Source organism: Cydia strobilella, chromosome 11 (genome assembly GCF_947568885.1).
Source record: "Cydia strobilella chromosome 11, ilCydStro3.1, whole genome shotgun sequence".
In the NCBI taxonomy this organism is placed as follows: domain Eukaryota; kingdom Metazoa; phylum Arthropoda; class Insecta; order Lepidoptera; family Tortricidae; genus Cydia; species Cydia strobilella.
The window spans coordinates 10,972,101-10,992,408 of NC_086051.1; the positions used below are offsets into that span (position 1 = coordinate 10,972,101).

Below are 20,308 nucleotides of genomic sequence, written 5' to 3' on the forward strand. Positions count from 1 at the left end.
AAAAAAAATGTTTCCTTAGCTTGCAGGGTTGGCGCGGTCACTTTTAAGCATTCCAGCTACAAGTACACCCAGTGAAAGGGTGTTTTCTGTAGCTGGGATGGTTTTGACTGCTAAGCGATCGCGCTTAAATCCGGCAAAGGTGAACAAAATATTTTTTATTCACGATAATTACAACCACTGTAGCTATACTGTAAACAATTTTTAGTCAGTGTTTGGAGATAAGAAATAAATCTTTATTCCTAGCATAGTTATGATTTTTTTAATTATTCCTCCTAAAAAATGTCCTCACGCCGGCGACGCCGCGCCGCGCCGGGTTCAAAACCCAGATTTAACAATTTTAACACATATCTGTAAAAGAACATGGGTCAGTCATATGGCGTTCTAAAAAAAAAAAATGTGTAGATGGCAGTAAATTTACTGTGACTACAAAATTTACTATGACAGTAACTCTCTATACACTCTATTCTCTTTGGTAACAGTAGAATAAAAAAACCGACCAAGTGCGAGTCGGACTCGCGCACGAAGGGTTCCGTACCATTACGGAAAAAAACAGCAAAAAAATCACGTTTGTTATATGGGAGCCCAATTTAAATATTTATATTATTCTGTTTTTAGTATTTGTTGTTATAGCGGCAACAGAAATACATTATCTGTGAACATTTCAACTGTCTAGCTATCACGGTTCATGAGATACAGCCTGGTGACAGACAGACAGACGGACAGACGGACAGCGGAGTCTTAGCAATAGGGTCCCGTTTTTACCCTTTGGGTACGGAACCTTAAAAACCGGCCAAGTGCGAGTCGCACTCGCGCACCAAGGGTTTCAGACAGAGGACAGACGGACAGCGGAGTCTTAGTAATAGGGTCCCGTTTTTACCCTTTGGGTACGGAACCCTAAAAAACTATACTTATCCCCCTTTTTAGGGTTATGATATGATACTGGCATAAGAAAACGACAGTGTGATTTTTCTGCCTATGCACCGATTCATGACAAACGATTCATACCAAACTTTTTCTATCGACTCAGGCTTAAAATATAATGAGAAGAAGAGCCAGTAGTCTTTGAGAGCGGCCGCAACAGGTCTTCTGCAGAGTTTCCCGCAATCTACCGAGTAACCCAATTTAAATATCTAGGTCATGTTGTTGCGGCCGACCTCAAGGACGATATGGATATTGAACGGGAACGAAGGGCCCTGTCGGTGCGGGCGAATATGATAGCTCGAAGGTTTGCGGGCTGCTCCGGGCGGGAGTCATTTTGATGACGTCATTCCGCTGAAATAGATGGCCGGCGGCCCGGGGGGGTAAAGATCACTCTCTTTAGAGCGTTCTGTACTTCCCTGTATACATGCAGCCTTTGGGTTCAGTATTCGCAGCGGGCCCATGGGGCTCTCCGTGTCCAATATAATAACGCGTTCCGGGTGATTGTGGGACTGCCTCGCTACTGTAGCGCATCAGGAATGTTTGCGGAGGTGCGCGTTGGTTGTTTTCAGACGACCTTGCGCAGGCGCGCCGCATCCCTGGTGCGCCGGGTGCGGGACGGTCCCAACATCATCTTAAGAATGATAGCGGATAAGCCTGATTGTCCGCTAATGCTACACTGCGCGGGGCTACATTTCCCAATGGGCTCCATACAGTGGTAACTTGTAGGTTAAGTGTGTAGGTTTAGGTATAGGTATAATTGTTATTAGGCTTAGGTACTAACTCTTTTGAAACTGTTTTTTTATTTATTTTACTAACAAAATGTATGTGTCACAGTTACATGAAAATAAATGATTTAATTTTTTTTTAAAGACTCGCATCCAGGCCGTAGTTGTTTAAAAAAAATCAACTGACGTATAATGACAGTGACAGTTGACAGTTGATACACGCACGTAGACTCAGTCCTGCGAGGTATATAAATAGGACATGTTTAGCTGTAATTAATTTAAAAACATCTCGCGTGGAAGAGATGAACAACCAAGAGTACTTAATAAGCAAATTAGTTACTTAAAGACATAATCCACGATGATTGAAGGGTACGGGGCAGTGACCCAGGCCCTTCTGGGGACTCTCTTAACGTGGGGACTTACAGCAGCCGGCGCTTCTTTAGTATTTTTTGTACGAGGAAAACAGGTACGAAACTTATTACAACTTAGTTATGAAACCCCCCAAATATGAGAATTATATGATGTGCTCATGCACAAAAATAATTAAAAACTTTAATGTATATTTTGGTGGTTACAAATAAGACAGTAATATTGAACATTGCACGTCTTAATGGAGAGGAATGTCTTAATTATTTGCTACCAATTGAATTTTGATCCCACTCAATAAATTTAAAGGAGAATTTAGATAAATTGTAAAACATAAGTAATTTTATCATACTTGAATCTTATCATAAATCATAAGTAATTTTAACATGAAACTATGATTAGGTATGCTAATTGAAAATGTTTTATTGCAGAGAAAACTTCTTGATGTTTCACTTGGTTTTGCCGCTGGTGTCATGACTGCGGCATCATACTGGTCACTCTTAGACCCAGCAATAACCCTTTGTGAGAAGCAAGGAATATATGGCAAATATGCTTTCCTGCCTGTTGCTGCGGGATTCCTTCTTGGAGCTGTATTTGTATTTGGAACAGATGTATTCTTAGACTATTTGGGACTCAACTCAACCAACATGATGATGTGTAAGTACAATACAATTTCAAATATATCTTTTTTTGTATTCGTTTTTTATTTGGTGGTTTGTAATAACATTCTATGGAGGCTTTTTTTTGTGCTATTAAAAAAAGAGAGGCAACACAAATATTTGGGAAAATATGGCCACATGGTTGCTGATATTACACATATGGAGCATTCTACGAAATTTTCTACCGTTGTCCCGTACGAACGCGAATTTTCTCAGGATTTGCAGTTATAAGAGTTTGCTTTTCTGTGACAATGGGTCAAAAATATCCACAGAACAATAGTCATCTGCTTTAAACGCTGAAAAGAAAGTCGCAACACAGGAAATAAAATGCGTCTGTACGGGACAGCCCGTGGAATGCTCCATATTCAGTTGTTTGAACAACACTGTCATCTATTTTATCTGTAACTAGATAGTCACTCAATTTAGTCTCATTAATCTGACTGTATTTCTATAGTAAGTTGAGGGATTGGAAGCCAGTCCAATGATATTCTGACTGTTTTTATTGAAATTCATAAATGCACTGCGCACATGTGGTAACAATAATAGCAGATAATAGTCAATCATTTGGTGGTTCAACATTTCTGGTAACAGATTTATTTTCAAACAATAGTTTTGGGTATCATCATCATCATTTTAGCCTTCAGTCGCTTACTGCTGAGCATAGGCCATCTCTTCGTGTACGCCACTTATCCCAGTCCTGGGCTAGTCTCATCCAAAAGTGCCCCGCGATTTTTCGAAAAAGAAAAACTAAAGACAGAGAGAGTATGTGAAAGTGAGAGTTTTTTGTATATGTATGTATAATAAAAGTTTTTGTTTGTTGGGAGTATTTGTATGGCATGTCTGTTGCTGTTGTCCTATGAAGGTTTCCATTACCTATCAATATAAAAAAAGGATTTTATGTATCATTTTAACCTTGAATTAACTTGCCACATAAATATGTATTTTATTAAAACATTGGCACTGAGAAACAATATGCCAATAATTGTATTAGGTATATTAATTCTCTTTGTAATTGAAAGCCAGCATAAAATTCAATGAGTTTCATAATTTGTTCTAAATTCTAAAATGTGCACACAATGCTTTTCAATTCATGACAATTAAGTGAGCTTAGCTTTCAAAATATGTCTATAAATTATTTATTTAAATTAAGTATTACCTAGCCATGACTTTTATATTCATAATACCAATGTATACATATGTATGTATGTTTTCTGAGGTGATGCATTTATTGCACTCAGTAAAAGAATTCAAGTTCTGCATTGTATGAAGTCAGATTAGGTTGTGTATTAAATACTCATATAATATATCATGGGATCAAAAGGTTTGAATACTGTACAGATGAGAAGTGTGTGTTTAATGTCTGGGCAGTCAGTGCTTCAGAGTAACTGATAGATGTTTCAATGCTGATAAGCTATTCATGCAGTACCTTATTGCACCAACATGTCACACCCTTGTGTGCATATGTTATATGATATAAGTAGACTATGTTGTTTTTTTGGAACCTTGTCTTATTGAAACCATACTTCGGTGAATGCTAATATTGCTAATGTGTCCAACTTTATTTACGTTTTTTATTTTAAAAAAATATACAAATTGGGAAGATGTGTACCATATGTTCCCAATTTGTATAATTTATTGTTAAATGGAATAACAGACGTTAAATAAATATGTTTTCTAATTATTTGAAAGGTTACTGGCATATATTTAGTAAAGATAAAGATAGAACCCCAAAATACTTTTTCGTTATGGTGTAATGCGAGTATGTCTTTTTAACGTGGGCTGGTGCTAAATTTTATTCACTATTAAACAACCTACCGACTATTAGTTGGAAGCTGTTTTAATTATTACTTTTATTGCTATTAATTAACTACGTAGTTCAAGTCACGTAGATGTTAATCAAGCCAATGTTTAGTTTCTCATTATCATAACAAGAGATGAAATGCTAACCCTTTTCTCATTACCAAGGAAATAAAAATCTTTGTATTCAAAGATTAGTAGCTTATCAAAGGCTTACAGTTTACTACTGACGACGGACTATCATAAGGCCCCGCTTATCATCGCTGACAATGAACGACTTTATTTATATTTATGCCTTACTTATAGTGATATATGTCATTACGCTTGTAACAAGGACAAAGGCAGTTTCCTTCAAATAAGCCGATTTATGTGAAATGGGAGGCGGGAATGTGAAATATCCTGTATATTTATATAAGTTATCGCGGTCTTTAGGCGTATTTCGATGTGTGAAATATGATATCAATTTGTTTCAATCTCTGCGTCAACCTCGCGCTCATTAGTTCGATGGCGTGGATGTAATTGGTCGCATATTTTATGTATCTGAATTTGCCTCCTTATCTGCCCTGCTGCAGTCGGCATCGCTCATTATTCGTGTTAATTATGCAATTCTTCAGAGATATAATCATATGAAATTGTTCGCTCATAGATGGATTCCGAGAATTTGGTGGGAGCAGAGAGAAATAAAATATGTGCTTCTTATTGAGTATATTGGGAAAGTGATGTACTTATTTAACTAGCGACCCGCCCCGGCTTCGCACGGGTTAACAAATTATACCTACATCTAAACCTTCCTCAAGAATTATTTTCTATTTTATAGGAATATTGTACCACGTCCAAGGTCACATTTTCACTTTTACTATATTTTGTGTGTTTTATTAAAAAACTAACCGCCTCGGTACCGCCGTTTACCGGCGTGACCTTGGTAGCTTTTTAGGGTTCCGTACCTCAAAAGGAAAAAACGGAACCCTTATAGGATCACTCGTGCGTCTGTCTGTCTGTCTGTCTGTCTGTCTGTCCGTCTGTCCGTCTGTCACAGCCTATTTTCTCCGAAACTACTGAACCAACTAAGTTGAAATTTCGTACACATGTAAGTTTGTGACCCAAAGATGGACATGTAACGTAAACATATTAATTTTAAACACGGGAGCCGCTTTTGGGGGGTAAATGACAATATTAAAAAATAAAGCTTGTCAAACTATATCGTGTCACATATGAAATGAAATAGCTCATTGTGAGAATCTCAAATATATTTTTTGTATAATTTTAAAATAAATAGTTTAGAAGTTATTCAAGAAAATAGGCAAAAAATGACCACCCCCCCCTTTATCTCCGAAACTACTGGGTCAAAAATTTTGAAAAAAAAATACACAATAGATCTTTACCTATAGATCACCGGAAAACCTATTAGAAATGTGCAGTCAAGCGTGAGTCGGACTTAATTACTTAGTTTTTGATCCGACCCCTACGGGTTTTTTAAAGACATTTGACATAAAAAATACATTAATACATTGTTTAAATTGTGTAATGTACGGAACCCTTGGAACGCGAGACCGACTCGCACTTGGCCGGTTTTTTTAAACATCTTTAGAGTACATATCGTTATGTATAGCTGTGAGGCCTGGTCCCTAGCTAACACTGAAAGAAGAAAGTAAGCTCCTGGTATCGGAGAGGAAAGTTTTTCGCAAGAGCCTTGGACCTATTAATAGAGATGACGGCACCTGGAGGATCCGGAGAAATGCCAAGATCGAGGAGTTAGTGGCCGAACCCAATATCATCGGCGAAACGAAAGCCCAAAGACTTCGCTGGTTCGGTCACTTAGAATACATCTTATTTAATACATTCTAACACCAAAATGGATGTCACTCAGCATTTGCCGATGACTAAGATACTTAGCATTTTTCAGTATGGTAATTACCATATAGCAGATAGTGTAATAATGTCGATTATATGTATATAGGTATAAGCGTGTGTTTAAATTATCCTCTCTAATTAATACAGTGTATAATAGGAATCTTCAACAGAAAATATACCAGGATTTATTTAAGCAAACAAATAAATGAGTGAAAATATGTATCAGTGTTGCGATCTGTGATATCATTTTGTTACATTGATTGCACGTTTGAGAATAATATCTTGTTATAATGTGCTTTTTATCTATGGAGATTGTTTAAAACTAAACTAACGCGCCTCTTTGTTTTAAATGACGTCAATGCACGTGTCGTTAAATTGCTTATTATACCTAACATTAACATTAGTACATTAACATGCTGACTGATCTAACTTTCTGCATCGTTTGTTATAAACGTTTTTAAAAACCGGCCAAGTGCGAGTCGGACTCACACACGAAGGGTTCCGTACCATTAACTATAAAAACGGTCACCCATCCAAGTACTGACCCCGCCCGACGTTGCTTAACTTCGGTCGAAAATCACGTTTGTTGTATGGGAGACCCACTTAAATCTCTATTTTATTCTGTTTTTAGTATTTGTTGTTATAGCGGCAACCGAAATACATCATCTGTGAAAAATTTCAGCTGTCTAGCTATCACAGATCACGAGATACAGCCTGGTGACAGACAGACAGACGGACAGACGGAAGGACAGACGGACAGCGGAGTCTTAGTAATAGGGTCCCGTTTTTACCCATTGGGTACGGAACCCTAAAAACGGAAATAGGATTTAATGTCGGATGGCCTATTAAATTAGGTACTTCCCATTTTTATCACAGGTTCAATGTAGTTTTTACATAAAAAGCGAATGATCGTGTTAAAGCTAAAAAAATCAATTTTAAATTTTATACCAGTACAATCAAGGCCTAATTACTAAGACTCCGCTGTCCGTCCGCCTGTCTGTCTGTATGTCCGTCTGTCACCAGGCTGTATCTCATCAAAGATAGATATAACTCCGTAATAGATGGATACAGTCTAAGAAAAAAAACGTGCCTCGAAAATCAAGAAAATTTGATTCTTGTTCAGAGGGCGCTACTAGTTTTGGCCTACTGTCGTATAGATGGCGTTGACGGTTTCGTTTGTTATTTAACAATTTTAACGCATATCAGTGAAAGAACATGGGTCAAAATTATAAAAATAATTAATGCAAATTAAAAAAATCATTTATCCATATTTAAATACATTTTTTCGTATTTTTATAAATCTTCATTTTTAGTTTTAAAGTGTGTCGACAGATGGCAGTGAATTTACTGGGGTTACAAAATTTACTATGACAGTACCGCTCTAGTATAAGTTACTCTATGATCTCATGAACCGTGATAGCAGACAGTTGAAATTTTCACAGATGATGTATTTCTGTTGCCGCTATAACAACAAATATTAAGACCAGAATAAAATTAATATTTAAGTGGGACTCCCATACAACAAACGTGATTTTTTGCCGTTTTTTGCGTATTGGTACGGACGGAACCCTTCGTGCGCGAGTCCGACTCGCACTTGGCCGGTTTTTTTAAAGTCCGTTAATTTCAAGGGCGCATTCCTGAGCTTAAATTACGTAACTTTCTCAGAAACCGATATTTTAACACTTTAACTGTCCCTCGCTTTCAACAACGACATGGGTCGATACGTCCGTGCATTATATGTGATGCACCAATGAATTAGAGCCATCCATTTCTGACGTCACGTAGACTTGACAGAGTAGTTTGACGGTGCATGTCACGGACAGTAAAAGTGCTAAAATAACTCCATTTTAGAGATAATCAATTATTTATTTTTATCTGATAAGGCCTCTACGAGCGATTATGCCTTGGGGCTTGTTTACTAGATCAGTGTTTAGTATGCGTTTATACATTTGCTACTAAACGCAAGTACAGTCAAGTGTAAAAATATGGGTGCACAAATCATCACAAAAATATGTCCCATAGCTTAATTGGACATATTTTTGAGTAAGTTGTCTACACCCATATTTTTACACTTGACTAGTAGTCAAGTGTTGGACGATCGATATTCGAAATGTCACTGATATGTCATAGTTTTCAATTATTTGGTGGATCTAATTGTAATGTCCTTGTTACAACGACGCTTTTTATAAAAAAAATAACTGTGCCATTCAGTTTCCTTAAATGTACTAAGCCATACCCCGAAATTAACGGAGTTTAAAAAAACACCGTGTCAGATGTACCTAGTGCATAATTGTGTTTTCCATCGTATTTTCTCGGAAACTTTCGTATTTGTCAACCTCAGTACTTTTTGTGCCGAGACTGACTGAAATAGCAAGACACGTTCATACGTTTCCGTGAAAATACTACGATGGAAAATAATTATGCACTATATCGACGTTGTCAATTTGCTAAAAATATATACCGCTTTACAGTTTGACCCATCCACGAAGACGCACCCCACTCTTCTTCCTAATCGCTTATAGTTTATAGTACAAGTGTGCAACCTTTTAGCAGTGTAGTAGTTCTGTCTATGCACATTAATTAGCTATGTGTGCAAATGCGCGTCTTCGTGTATGGCACAAACTATATATAATGTTATGGAAATAAGGCCGTGTATATGTATTTTAACTAAATTGATCCCTTCGATATTGACATTAACACTAGACTTATATTGACCGGGATATAGACCGTGATTACCTTTTGTATTATTTGTGAGCTCCCGATATTTCGACGCAGTTACATGCATCATGTTCACGGGTGACTGAAGATAGCGGGTGGGTGTCAAAGTTGTGTAGACAGCGCTCTGTCTACCCTCATTCTTGCGCGTCGGCTGCGTTCACTTTCAACGTTACCAACGGTCGCATTCACACTTGTTGGTCCGGTCGCGTTCACACTCGTTGGTCTGTCCAAACACACTACACTCACGGTGTCACTACGCCTAGTACTATAAGTCTAGTGAAACTAACCGTGAATCATTCAAAACTCTAATTTGACATTAACAGTTTCACAAATGTTACAATTACATTTTCATACAAGTCAATGTAACCTAACCAACTATGCTCATAAATTTGTATGTTGCATTCCCCAGCCATAACAAAAAGTAAAGAAGGAAAAGAGAAAATAGAAGACTTGGAAATGATGGCTGCGCTGAACCGGCCTTCGGGGCCCACGAGCGTGGTCACGTTAGACCCGGTGCAGCCCACCGACTTCGCGGACTGCATCAACAGCCAGCACTCGGCGCAGCGCCGGCGGCACCACCACTCACAGCACTCGCTCTCGGTAATACATTTGCCTCTTTAATGAGTAATAGCATAAAGTAACTTATACTAGAGCGGTACTGTCATAGTAAATTTTGTAACCCCAGTAAATTCACTGCCATCTGTCGACACACTTTAAAACTAAAAATGAAGATTTATAAATATACGATAAAATGTATTTAAATATGGATAAATGATTTTTTTATTTGCATTAATTATTTTTATGATTTTGACCCATGTTCTTTCACTGATATGCGTTAAAATTGTTAAATAACAAACGAAACCGTCAACGCTATCTATACGACAGTTGGCCAAAGCTAGTAGCGCCCTCTGAACGAGAATCAAATTTTCTTGATTTTCGAGGCACGTTTTTTCCTTAGACTGTATCCATCTATTACGGAGTTATATCTATATTTGGTAATAGCGTAGTCACGTTAGCCCCGGTGCAGCCGACCGACTCCGCGGACTGCATCAACAGCCAGCACTCGGCGCAGCGCCGGCGGCACCACCACTCGCAGCACTCGCTCTCGGTACTTAATACATTTGTGGCATTAGCTATTAATCGTTTGTTTTAGGTCGGGTTGCACCAAACCGTCTGTCACCGTTTTAGCGTTCGCTAAATTGTATTCTATGGGAAGTTGCATAGTTCTCTGCTCAGATTGATCAGTCTGTTAATTTTGGTTGGTGCAACTGGCCCTTAATCTGTCATTTTCACTTATGGAATTGTAAGAAAGGGATAAAACATAAATTAACTAATTGAGGGTTGTAAAGTTTTATGAATAAAGGGGCTAATATTTAAAGAGGTCTTAAAAATTCAATAATGAAATGTGCGAATTTTATATCTTTCAGCATTCCGCTTAAAAGTCAGTGAAATGAAAAATACACAGAATAATAAATTGAAGTTTAAACTACTAAGTATAAAGGCATTGATACTAAATATACCCATATCCGAGACGACACGAGCGAAAATCGATTTCTAGAAGACTTCTAGGCAAAATACCACTCACTATAGTAACTTTGTGCTAATTATTAATATGATAATTATGTTGCTGAAGTTTTTTACATATTTCTCTTATCTTAAAAAGCATTAAAATTGTTTTCCTTTTAACACCATTATTTGTGCCATTAAATCATTAAAATCAATAAGTACAAGAATGTACTAAATGTTCCTAGTAATATAAAATTTGTATGTATTATTTGTGATAATAAAAATGTCATGTGGATTATTAGATCTATGTTAATTTCACTAAACCTCATCGGGACGAATTGACTAAAATATTTTTGCCTTCGTGTTGGGTGTTTATCCTCGTTCCTCAAACCAACAACGGTTGGCAGCATAAATGATTTCATAATTATATTTACACGATTTTGGCACGGCAGTAAGTGTTCAGCTGTTTTTTAACCCTAGTAATCGTCTTGTAAATAACTTCCCGGTTAAAGGTATGTTTCCCGTCTCATTTATAACTATATAACAATACAAACATAGTAAACTATGAGTCAGTCAATATTTAATTATGTACTCAAAGTACACTTAATTGAAGTTACCGATAAGAGAAAATACCCATCAGACTACTGTTTGTGTACAAAGTTAAAAAGATTATAACCAAAGATATTTTATATATTTCAATGCCTCCAACCTTGTATTTTTTCATGCCTTTACAAGATTATAAAGGTTATCTTTATATCCATAAAATAATTTGGAACTATTTCAAGTTTTTTGATTCCAAGTGGTCACAGTCACAGCTTATAGAACAATGTGAACGAATATTTGAATCGCTGTATTAATTTACGTATTAGGTTAAGTATGTACAAAGATAGATATAACTCCGTAATAGATGGATACAGTCTAAGGAAAAAACGTGCCTCGAAAATCACGAAAATTTGATTCTCGATCAGATGTCGCTACTACCTTTGGCCTACTCTCGTATAGAGGGGGTTGACGGTTTCGTTTGTTATTTAACAATTTTAACGCATATCAGTGGAAGAACATGGGTCAAAATAATAAAAATAATTAATACAAATAAAAAAAATCATTTATCCATATTTAAATACATTTTATCGTATTTTTATACATCTTCATTTTTAGTTTTAAAGTGTGTCGATAGATGGCAGTGAATTTACTGTGGTTACAAAATTTACTATGACAGTACCGCTCTATAATATTATATCCTCTTTGGTATGTATAATATAGTCCATTTTAGCAATTTGTCACTTTCGAAATTCAAATTCGTACAGAGCGGTGCGGCGGTCGATATGGGACAGGTTGTGTCTGTTCTCATACACACGGTATTTTTACCCTGTTGATCCAAGTGAATGTTTGTGAAAAAAAAATATATTTTATAATATTAGTTTAAACATAAAATACCCAAAATTGGTAGGTGTCCTATTTTCGGAAATATAAAAAAATAAATATTGAAAAATTAGAAGTGTATATTTTACTACTTACAAGGATATTTGGAACTCTATTTTTTTTAAATAATTCATCTACATTACTCACATAATGTGTATGTTACAAAAAAATCGGTTCAGTAGTTTAGATAATAAAAAATTAAAACCAGTTTTCATTTTTTTCTAATTTTCTCAAAAACCTGCAGCATTTTAGAGTTAATATTTGGTGATATAGCATCTTATATCTGAGCTAATAAATTGGCAAAACGGCAATCAATTTGGCTTCTGGGGCCAATGTCCCAGACAAACACGGCTATACCGTTTCCCTGTAAATTAGTATTAGGTTTTAATTTGGAAGCTAAAAAGCACCATTCTGCTGCTCTAAAACAGCGTTTGATTGGGCACAATCAAACGTCCGACGATGAAGGACCATAAAATATTTCGATGGCAGCGAGGTGATCTGTGATGGTGACCGAAGGTGGCCATAGGAATTAGATAAATCAAAGCAATTCATCAACGCAGTCATTGACTTTCGGTTTATTAGAATCGTATTACCTAGATGACGAATAAAAGAAAAGTACAGTAGGCGAAATAAAACTGCTTTATTTACAACGCAAAATACGTGTAGTAAACACATTCAATCGAAACAGATTGTTTATACAAGATAAATAGAAATGAAATTTTACTGCTTTCTGCACATAAAGAAATTAGAATTAATAGTTTGCCCGAAGCCATAAGATGTGAAAATAAGAAGTCTAAATTTAAATCTATGTTAAAAATACACTACCTCAATATTTTGTAGTAATTGCACTACTATAAAATTAAGTTAAGTACATATGTAACTAGAGACTGATGACCCCACAGTCAAACTCTTTATTGAGTTTTGCGGGGCTATGATTATTGTAAGAATACTCTGTATTTTATTAAATAAATAATAATAAAAAAATATAATATACTCTACCATATTATATTATATTTATTTATGTGCGCTCGTGTTTTGTATCCGACCGAGGCGTTTTGTCGTATCACTGTTAATCTGATGGTGGGAACCTTCTAGTAAACCATCGATTGATCGTATTTTAGCCGAATGATGCGTTTTAATGGTATCAATTATTTGTTGAGCTAGCGACCCGCCCTGGCTTTGCAGGGATAAACCTTAACTTTACTGTCTTGCAGTTTGTCAGAAGAATTAATGTAAAAAAAAGGGTTTATTTCGCCAGAATAAATGATTTAATTATTTTATTTTATTTAACAAATTATGCACCTAAAACTTTCCTCCAGAATCACTCTATTGATAGGTGAAAACCGCATGAAAATCTGTTCAGTATTTTTTGAGTTTATCGCGAACATACAGACAGACAGACGCGGCGGGGACTTTGTTTCATAAGGTGTAGTGATGTGCCAATGAAATCATACTTATTTAATAGCCTATTGTACATTCCAGAAACCCACAGAGAACGGCGAGGGCGACCGCCGCGACAGTCTCCAGCGATCGCTGGAAGCGCGACAGTCGCAGTGGAAACGCATCATGTTACTGGTGGTCGCCATCACCGTCCACAACATTCCCGAGGGGCTCGCCGTCGGTGTGTCTTTCGGCGCGGCGGCGGCCAGCGATGACGTCGCTAACTCCTTCCATGTCGCCAGGTTAGTTTGATTTTGAGCTTTATCTTAATGCGCGCAAGGTCGCTTTCAGGCTGGAGGTCAGAGAGACAATCGCAGTGGAAACTTCAACAACTTCCATGTCGCCAAGTTTGTCAAATGAAAACGTTGAGCCGCGTCAGATAGGGGTTGCGACGATATTATTACACACTTTTTTACACACTGCGTATATACCTTTGTATATATAGTGCTTCAAATCTTGTAACTTAAATTTGAACCACTTCCCGGTATCTGATTCAGTTGAAATTTGGAGTATTATCGTAATTCCGGTGACAATGCAATAATATGCTAACATGGAGGTGTTCTGATGATGCAGCCGGTAGGTAGCCAAAAGAATTCCTTGATGGAAAAACACAAACACATCAAGTTTAGGCTCATTAGAAAGGTCTCAAGAAGTACTTGATAGACATGCAAATGAGAAGAAGTATAGCCAGCAATAAAAGTTTGTGTCACAAAAAAATGTTTTGACAGTTACTTGTTTTTATTATGTCAGTAGTCAGTTGTAGATATACCTAACTTTTCAACAATATGCATGGTTCGATGCCTGGTTGTACTTACGTCTCTAGGCCTTGTTGTCTCTATCGCACAAAGCATCGCGAAAAGTCTGCATCTCTTTCGAATCTTTTGGGACAGTACACAAGATTGTGTCTATTTATGGTGGAAACAGGGATGTTACTCGTATCATGCATTTAGTCATTTCCTAATCGGCGTTTCCACACTTTCCTATTTCGAAAATAAGGCATGCCTGTGCTCCGGCATCGCTGTCTTCTGCAGGTTTATTACATTAAGAATCATGCCATCTAGCGTTAGTTCTTAAAAAGTTTACGACACGTTCACCAAACGCTACCAAGTAAGTGCTGCCATCTACCGACCATGTACGTATTATATTTGTTTCGCAAACGCTAATTAGAATATTCTACAGTCGATAGATGGCGACTCAAGTCACATTTTTTTAAATTCAGATCGTTTTCTGTAATCGAGTTGTGTAATTTTTTTTAAATATTATAGTTCTTTTTTTATAGCATTACAAAAAAGGTAAACAATCTTGACGTCTTTTTATTGTATAATGTTGAAAAACGCTTTTAAAAAATTACTTTATAAATATTTCTTATGAAAATTTACAAAAGAATGTAAAAGATCTTATTATTGTGACATATTTGCTGTGACTTATTTTTCTAGTGATTATTAAAATAAACCGGCCAAGTGCGAGTCGGACTCGCGCACGAAGGGTTCCGTACCATTACGCAAAAAACGGCAAAAAATCACGAAATAAAACTATGAAAACGGATTATATCGCGTATATTGAATTTATAATACATCCCCGATACGATGTATTATAAATTCAATATACGCGATATAATCCGTTTTCATAGTTTTATTTCATGAGTAACTATCGCGGTAACCGAAGACAATGGCAAAAAATCACGTTTGCTGGAGCCCCACTTAAATATTTTTTTTTGTTTTTAGTACCTATTTGTTAATATAGCGGCAACAAAAATGCATCATCTGAAAAACTTCAACTGTCTAGCTATCACGGTTCATGAGATACAGCCTGGTGACAGACGGACAGATAGACAGACAGACAGCGGAGTCTTAGTAATAAGGTCCCGTTTTTACCCTTAGTCGTATGGCGTATACTATTTTACTTGACTAATAAAACAGTCGTCGTAAAACATATAAGAAGGATCCGCTTAAGGGTCCCCGGTAAGCTCGGTTCTCCATACAAACGTAGTCTCGCTCTCATTTTAAAACGACTAGCTAGATTGCTCTGAAACTTTGTACTTACAATAGGATAAGATATATCTATGTCTGTAATTAGTTTGTGTGTTTAGGTTATTAATTAGATACCAGTTTAAAAAAAACAGCTGATTTAAGTTTTTCATACAAAACTTGTTTTTGCTCTATTTCGTTTGTTTTATAAACTGGAGCTATATAAACTAATTACAGACCTAGATATACCTCATGCCATTGTATTCAACACGTAGTTTTAAAATGAGAGCGGAACTGCGTTTGTATGAAAACGTGCAAATCGGCCGAGCTTGCCGGGGACTCTTAAGAATATGTGCCGCTACTTGGTTAAGTTAGAAGAAATCCGAAGCACCGTTAAAGTGAAATACGAAAAAAAAAATGTTCACGTTACTTACTAGCCTTTCTCCGTAGACGTCTTGTCTGGTTGCTCTTGGGCCTCTTGGCATAGGCCTCTCCCATCACCTATCTTTCAATAACTCAGACGAGAAATCACAACTGATATTTTTACTTTAACGTTCATGCCATCTACTGGTGGCTTTTGCAAAGTTTACGATATGATCTCTGAAACACCGACTAGTTCACTACTGCCATCTACCGGCAGTGCTCTCATCTCTGCCTTTTAATACTGCGCAAGCGCTTATAATATATTCTTTCGTATAGCCAATAGATGACGTTTAAAATAACATTTTGTAATTTCGTCTAGCTAAGTAACTTACTTAGTAAATGATAGTTAATAAATTCTAATAGCCAAAAACTATTAGTAATCTTTATAAAGTTATTCTTTCACTAAAATAAATAAAAAGGTATATTAATATATATTTTTCATTCTTATACATTATACATCTTACTTATCAACTAATTAGTCGGATTAGCTACCTAATGACGTAGGATTTGTTAAATTACGTCTAGAAGGATGCGCTTAGGAATGCTCAGTCGCACATGTGTGCCGCCATTTTGTTACGTCAGAAGGAACGCGAGGCACCGTTGGAGCGGTGCGCAGGAATTTCATTGATAAGTAGCGGGCGCGAGCGGGATGCAGCTAGCGGCATAGGGCCCGCACTATCACCTTATTACGGTTACAACACTATTGTATAAATAAAATAGTATCGGCGCGATTAAGCCTTAATATAAGTTAAACTAAGGTACTCAAATTGAAAATGAGCGCATCATTTCGTGTAAATATTTTTTTTTTTACACGAAATGATGATGATGATTAGTTTGGCGATTCTAAGAAAAGTATAAATTGTAGGTACAGTCGAAGGCAAAAATATCGATTCAGACAAATGGCTCAAAAATATATGTGGACACGACTAAGGTGTAAGAGCGTATACATATTTTTGAAACTTTAGGAATGTATAGGTATATATTTATGCCCTTGACTGTACTATACTTTTTTGGAAAAGAAAACAGCGCGAACGAAGTAGGTATATTGGCAGAAGATGGTTATTATATTATTTTAAAGGAGGTATATGGGTTTATGAACATTTTAGTTCTGAATGGTAATTTTAAAAGAATTATCGGACATTACTTTGCGTTTAAGTGGATTTTATATGTAATCCATTTTTTAATCCAAAAACGAATCATGGTGTGGATGAATAGGGTCCGCTTGCACATATATGAATACATAATGATATTTACGAAGTTTTTAGATATTTCAAGCATTTTTGTTTTACTTTAGGTGGTATGTTAAATAAAAATAAATAAAAGTTGTTTTTATTTGTAATTACGTAATTAGGAAGACAAAATTATTGTCTTCGGTTACCGCGATAGTTACTCATGAAATAAAACTATGAAAACGATACTATCCGATATAATCCGTTTTCAATTATTCTCTATTTCTAAATAATCAGTGTAAGCAAACTCGAAACTTTGAGTACCTACTTTTAGAAATGGGCGGTCTAAAATAAAGAACACCACTTTTTATCTATTGTTTCTTTTATCAAACAGCCAATACAAGTTTATAGGGAAAAGGTAATAATTTGGAAGTAAATATTAAACCTGTACGGAAATTACGGGACAGTTTTCCTCCTATCCAATTCCTCCTATGTATCTAGTTTGATTTGAGTAGAAATAATGTAAAACTTTAAAAACCAAAAAAATATGGTTCCTCGAATTCAGACATCCTTTTTTTTTAAATTGGGAAACAGCCCAAATTAACTAAAATGAACACGTAAAACTTCATGTATTGACATTAGTGAATTAAAAATATCTATCCCAGATTTTTTTTAAACTTCGAATGTTTGGCATAAGCAGTTTCCCGCCTACTTGTTGGCTTGCCGATCTCATTTTCGCCAGACAGTCAATTTTGCCAGGTTTATTCATACTTTTCGGAGGTTCGTTCCAACTTGATATACTAGATTGTTAATCAAGGGATGACAGGCATACATTTGTGCCGAGGTTGTTAGTCAGCCAATAGTCCGAGGCTGAAATGATGCCTTTCACCCGAGTCTTCACCCTTCTACTTTTCATTTCGAATACGAGGAAAGTAAAATGCATGTGTTGTTTTAAAAACATGACAACATGACTAAGTATAATTTTTTATAGTATTTCTTGAGGGTACTTTCAATTAACAGTTTAGGCAAAAGTATCGTTATTAATGAAATGGGAAGTTAAATATCAGAATGGAAATTTTATAACAAATTCATTTAAACCCAAATTTCAATTGCTTATCGTAAAAAAATTAAAAAATCGTACTTGTAACGTAAAATGCTCTAGTGCTAAAACGTATCATTTTCTGCACACCTTTTAGAACAACAATGACCCTCTTTCAGAGCATGAGAAATGAAAAAATCCTTTTTATTCGGTAATTCTTGCACATGGCAAATTTAACCTATAGAAAGCTCCACGCGTACCTAAATTTTTTCGACTTTCAAACTTAAATATGGACTATGAGGAGTTTTTTGGGTTTTAAATCAAATTTTGTATGCTCTACAGCACAGACAAGGCTTAGCTCAGATACGAATTTACCTCATATGATAGAGAATTTAAGATCTATATGATTACATAAAAAAGCACTATAGTTTTGTTTTGTTATTTAGAATCTAGATTTTTATGTGATCTCTGCATGCGTATATATTACCTACATCAAACCAAAGTTAGATAAAGTTGAAATTATCGCTTCTAAAACCTATGTCTAGGGGTTGAAAAATTACCATCTTCGGTTAGGTTGCTTAAGGCGGTTCCCTGAGCCAGAAGGCGAAAAATCTCCTTATATGATCATGTTTTTCTAAGAGGCGTTGATATTTGTAGACGTGGAAAAAATATATGTAGTTCTTGACTATATTAGCTTTAACAACATAGCTTCCGATACACGAATTATGACACTTCGCTCGATACAATTAATTCCCAAAGTAACCTCTAACTCGGACTTTTAATCCTACTTTACTCGGTTATTTATTATGTGATACTATAAACAAAAAAAGAAGAAAAAACAATCTTAACTTAAATAGTAATTTCATAGCTTTCGAATTTCGATATTGCAAGTAACGTTTTTAAAATAAATAAAAATCGACAAAATTCTATCAAAATTGACACTTGACGCGTATGATCTTTCCCGTTCTTTCTTGCGAAATGTGACAGTGACAGCGGCAAACCGATGGAACGGCCTTAAGGGAATTTAATGGTGGATTAACATTTGTGTTGTTCTGATAGATTAAAAGAAACGTCCTATCACGGTCTAACACGCTTACTACCTGGCACGCTATGGGAAGGGGTTATAAATACCACAAAAATGCACGTTTGTTAAATTCTTGTACCATAGGATAAAGGGTTATCCTTCTCCTTTACAACTAACGGTAGTCATGGCAACCAGTGACACTAAATAGTTGATTCAACCCAATCGAACCATTATCGCCAGCAAAGATACCAAAGCACATGAGTATCGGTTCGCCGCCGAATAGCGTGGAGCGGTCGTCGACCCGCCAGACGCTGCCGTCACCAGCCCGGTAAACTATTTTACTGAAAAATTTGCCGCCGCCGTGTCATTGAAGCCAACCTTGACGTATTGTCGCGTCTGTGCGTGGGCTCCCAGCCATGTTCACAATACACTAATATTGCCACTTCACTATTATGTACATTGACAGGTTTTTAGGGTTCCGTACCCAAGGGTAAAAACGGGACCCTATTACTAAGACACCGCTGTCCGTCTGTCTGTTTGTCACCAGGCTATATCTCATGAACAGTGACAGCTAGACAGTTGAAATTTCTGTTGCCGCTATAACAACAAATATTAAAAGTACGGAACCCTCGGTGCGCGAGACCGACTCGCACTTGGCTAGTTTTTTTATTAAGTAGAGGTTTATTCTCTCAGCTGTGTCCTCTTTGTGTCTTTTCAAAGTTATTTATGACTGACTTTGTTTCACATAGGTTCCTACACACAACACAACAAATTTTCACAATGAAAAATGCAAAACAAACCTATTTTGCAGAGTAGGTATATCGATGAAACTAAATTTCTTAACAATTAAAATGTTACTACAACCATTATGATATATGTATTGATTAGTAGTAGGTAAAACATACTGAACTTCATATTAATGATTAACAAGTTTGGGAACACATCAAATTATTTTATTAAATATTTTGATTTGTGTTTTTAAGTAGTCAGTAGTAGTAGTAAGTAGTGTCTTAGAGCTGGTCAAAGACGCCTAGTCTTAATAAGATGGCATATAGTCGAAAAATTGAGACCGGTACCGCCGTGGCGAGGTGGCCTAGGGGTTCATGGCGTTAGCCGCGATAGCTAAAGACGCCGGTTCGAATCCGGCCTTCACTGGAGGGCTTCGTCACTTTTTCTTTAATATTTGACATCCATTACAGTTTTTAATTCATATTAACGATTGTTTCGGTTTCCATCTGTGTGCGGCACTGTGCGGCACAAGCATTTTTGTCTTGAATATGC

The 20,308-nt window shown here is 36.3% G+C and overlaps 1 protein-coding gene across 1 annotated transcript in view; it reads left to right on the plus strand.

Moving 5' to 3' along the window:
- Nucleotides 1-1,854: 1,854 nt before the first annotated feature.
- The window catches only part of LOC134745153 (zinc transporter ZIP11), a 96,846-nt gene continuing 78,392 nt past the window's right edge, over nt 1,855-20,308 (plus strand). The window contains exons 1-4 of the mRNA XM_063679133.1: nt 1,855-2,112; nt 2,444-2,669; nt 9,447-9,637; nt 13,448-13,647. Coding sequence (XP_063535203.1) covers nt 2,005-2,112; nt 2,444-2,669; nt 9,447-9,637; nt 13,448-13,647 — 725 coding nt within the window. The 5' untranslated portion in view covers nt 1,855-2,004. The remainder of the gene's footprint in view (nt 2,113-2,443; nt 2,670-9,446; nt 9,638-13,447; nt 13,648-20,308) is intronic.